Source organism: Oncorhynchus masou, chromosome 2, assembly GCF_036934945.1.
Source record: "Oncorhynchus masou masou isolate Uvic2021 chromosome 2, UVic_Omas_1.1, whole genome shotgun sequence".
NCBI lineage: Eukaryota > Metazoa > Chordata > Actinopteri > Salmoniformes > Salmonidae > Oncorhynchus > Oncorhynchus masou.
This window is the reverse complement of record NC_088213.1, coordinates 39673491-39676968: the sequence shown is the minus strand read 5'-3', so window position 1 is coordinate 39676968 and position 3478 is coordinate 39673491. Positions and strand designations below refer to the sequence as shown.

The window sequence follows — 3478 nt, the reverse complement described above, 5'->3', positions numbered from 1 at the left end:
AGAGCAGTCACTCTGCCAACTTCTGATTGACCATTAGAGCCATTGATAAATGTGGCTGTCAGAAGGGACACAATTAAATCAAATATGAAACAAAGTCGCTTTGACGGGTCATTCTGATGGAGCAAACCAGTCTTCCGTCTCCCGATTAGGCTAATAGTTACATTTTTCATAGAAGCACTGTGTGTACGCGCAAGATACAATTGTTTGTGTGTGTGTTTGTGTGTGTGTGTGTGTGTGTGTGTGTGTGTGTGTGTGTGTGTGTGTGTGTGTGTGTGTGTGTGTGCGTGTGTGTGCGTGTGTGTGCGTAGTAAAGCGAGCGTTTACTATAATAATTGCATAATATTGAATTTGTATAGTATATTTTAAGGAGATTTGACCTAGGTGCTTGTTATAGTTTTGTTATAGGCTAAAAGTTGAGGTAGTATAGATTAAATTACATGTAGGCTATGTTTCAGAAAACTTAACTACACTTTAAAGCATATAGGTAAATGTCGAATGTAGCCTATATTTTGATGGTAATGAAGCAAATCTCTCACAAATAAGAATAACCCTTATTGAATCTTAAAACAGGGAGCCTGTATACATCAACACTTTGATGCTTCAGACAATACTTCCGAAAGCGGACATTAAACCCAGAAGTTCCAGCCATATGGCAACAGTATGAGAGCAGAAGTCTGATTCGAATAATGTTGGGGGGTTTTTCAACAGAATGGTAGCTAAGTAACTACCATGTTGTTGCTTAGCCTAATTATTTATATAGAGTATAATATATGAGGTGTTCTATGAACTAAGTAAGATTTAATTAAAGCATATTTTGAAGAGTCACGTGGATTGTTCTATATTCTCTACTTCTTAAAAGAGAGAGATAAAAAAAATGTGGCCTTTGGCTCTGACAACGTGAAAAAGTACAAAAGAAGCAATTAAAGATGTTTTAAATCGCTAATTGTCAGACCAGACATGACACCAGACATGACGTCACGCGAACGTTGACGTGACGTTGCTATTTGAAGTGATTTATTTGTGTTTATCGGGAAAGAATAGATCAAAGACAAGCCAGATGACGGGCAACCAATCAGACATCAAATAAAAGATGGCAATTGTCCATTAAAGACTCTTCCAGTCCACGTCTCCCCTGCGAAATCATCTTTAAGTATTTCACAGAAAGGAGAAATCAGCAAAGGGAAACTAGGCGAAAGTTTATGATCAAATGTTTTAGCACAAAGCCCCAAACGAGCATCAAAGGAAATCATGACAGTCAGCTGACAAGAACCCCCTTTTCCCTACGCTTCTTCATAGATCTCTGATTCATGGGGTCAATATCTACACCCTACGGGGGGGAGGAAGGGAGAGTAGGCTAAAATAGGGCAAAAGGGAGAGAGACCAATCAAAGCTGAGGTTGTCTTTGACCAGTCGGATAGAGCTACGGCCTGTAAACCTCCCATGTCTTTCGAGAACTGTTGTTAGCAGATCGTTCATCGAGTGGAATCATTGTTGCCCCAGAAGTTCGACAAAATGATAAACTTAGAACATTTAAACAACGTTGCCAATAACTAGGCTATGTAGCCTAATGGGCTATGTAAGTGTGCTGATAATACATATTACTATTAAAATAGTAGGTGGCTAGAATCAAACGTGGTCTTCGTGGTTGTAAAAAAAAAAAAAAAAAAAAAAAAAAAAAAAAAAAGCACATCCCTTTCAAAGGGAAAGTACAAAAAAAAAACTTATAGCTAGTTGCCTAACCATCCCTCTTGAGTGAATGGGTATTTGCCATTTCCTCCCACTGTAGGCTATGCTACAATGTAGCCACACGCACATGATTCAGTACTATACATGGTAGGACTAGTGAAAGCAATGGAAATAGCTCAGCAGTCGTAGTGAAAACAGGGTTGATAACATGCAAATCATAGAACCGTACCTGCCGCACGCCGGGGCGCTTGCTGTTTCCTTCGCGGCATGCTTATTTCGGGGTTCTGAAGACTTCTTCTCTAGCCCCAGAGATCCCTAGCTCGTCCGCTCCTCTTTGATAGCGGCGCTTCCTTACACGGTACCCGGGACGCTTTCAGAAGGCTGACATAGATCGGCAGTTTTCAAACAAAAATGCAGACATTGAAGAACGGGGTAGATCTGAAGATGAAGAAGAACAAGCGTTTTTTTTTTCTTCTTCTCCTGTTCGACTTGGATATCACAGTGTGTGGAAGACGGAGAGTACAGTGGCGGGGGGGGGGGGGGGGGGAATCTTCAGCCTCAATGTGATTCTCACTCCGCGTTGGAGGCTGCAACAGGCAAGCTTAAAGGAAAACGAAATGAACGCGTCACTCAAAGTCTGCAAACAGGGGCGAACATCAAGCACTGTCACATTTGTGCCGTGCACATCCAATGGCTAGCTAGCTCTTGTCATATAAGCATCACATGTCTGCTGTCCCTCACCGCAGCCCCATAACGGTGTCTGACGCGGACTATACATTCTATACAGCATAAAAAGTCAGCTTTGCTATTTGAAAGAAATCATTCGTGAGCATTTTCAAAAGTCATCCACGCATGCTGGAGATCAAATGCTGACACAATAGCATAACTGTAAGGAGGAGAGCACCGTTCCACTCTTTGGCTACACATGGAAACAAAACATGTTCTACTTCCCTAGGCTATTGGACTATCTTAATGTTGACTATGTGTTAACGGAATGGCATACTTACTCAATCCGTCGATTAACTGCGTTATCCATGAGGATTTCGATATCCAATCACACGCAATTTAAAAACCATCAAGGCAGCATCTCAGCGTCGTTGTAGCCATCGTATGAAAATCCCAGTGTTTCCAAGTCCCCTTAAAAGCATCAACAAATATATATTGTTTTTAACATAGCGGGGTAAAGGCAAAGGTTGAAAGAAGAGATGGACGGACTTGTCGCCCACACGCTGGCTCGCTCCGTTATTTTGTCCAAGCGCGTTCAAAATCCACGGAGAGCAGTTCGAATCGATGAGATACGTGCTTGATTGGGTATCCCTTGTTGTAATAATGTACATCAGAAGGAGGGGATGGACTCGTGCTGTGCCTCAGCTGCTCTGAGAGCATGGATCAGCAGCTATTGCCAAACACTTTCTTGGCTGCTAATAGCACTTTTTCCTCTTCTTTGTGTGGCTGATAGTAGGTATTTAAAACAGCAACAGCGAATCAGTCGAGTCTTCCTCACTGCAAGATGCCTTCTTCTGCTCATGTGGGGCAGGCACAAAATCCGTATCATGCGCTCTCCTTGTTTTTGTTGATACAGAATGGAAAGAATAGTAGGTTCGGTTTTTTTTTTACGGTGAGATCAAAGTGATGCACACATCCCCATCCTTCAGATTTGGGACCATCATAGACACTATCAGCTTTTTCTTTCAAATGTTTCCCCTCACAGTAAAGAAAAAACGTACAGAGAATTTTCTGTATTATTTAGGGGGAAATTGGAAAAATTATCCCTCTTTTTCAGATCATCTTC

General features: G+C 41.7%; 1 protein-coding gene across 2 annotated transcripts in view; it reads right to left on the bottom strand.

Annotated features, from left to right (window-relative positions):
- LOC135504753 (teashirt homolog 3-like) overlaps positions 1-3001 on the bottom strand; it is a 42754-nt gene extending 39753 nt beyond the window's left edge. Inside the window, exon 1 of one of the 2 annotated variants that reach the window (XM_064923610.1) lies at positions 2694-3001. Coding sequence is in view for 1 of the 2 variants with exons in the window: in XM_064923601.1 (XP_064779673.1) it covers positions 1916-1955 (40 nt within the window). In the remaining variant the exon portion in view is untranslated. Of the gene's footprint in view, positions 1-1915; positions 2213-2693 lie in introns of those variants that run through there. The other variant, XM_064923601.1, reaches the window with a different exon arrangement.
- Between the last annotated feature and the right edge of the window lie 477 nt (positions 3002-3478).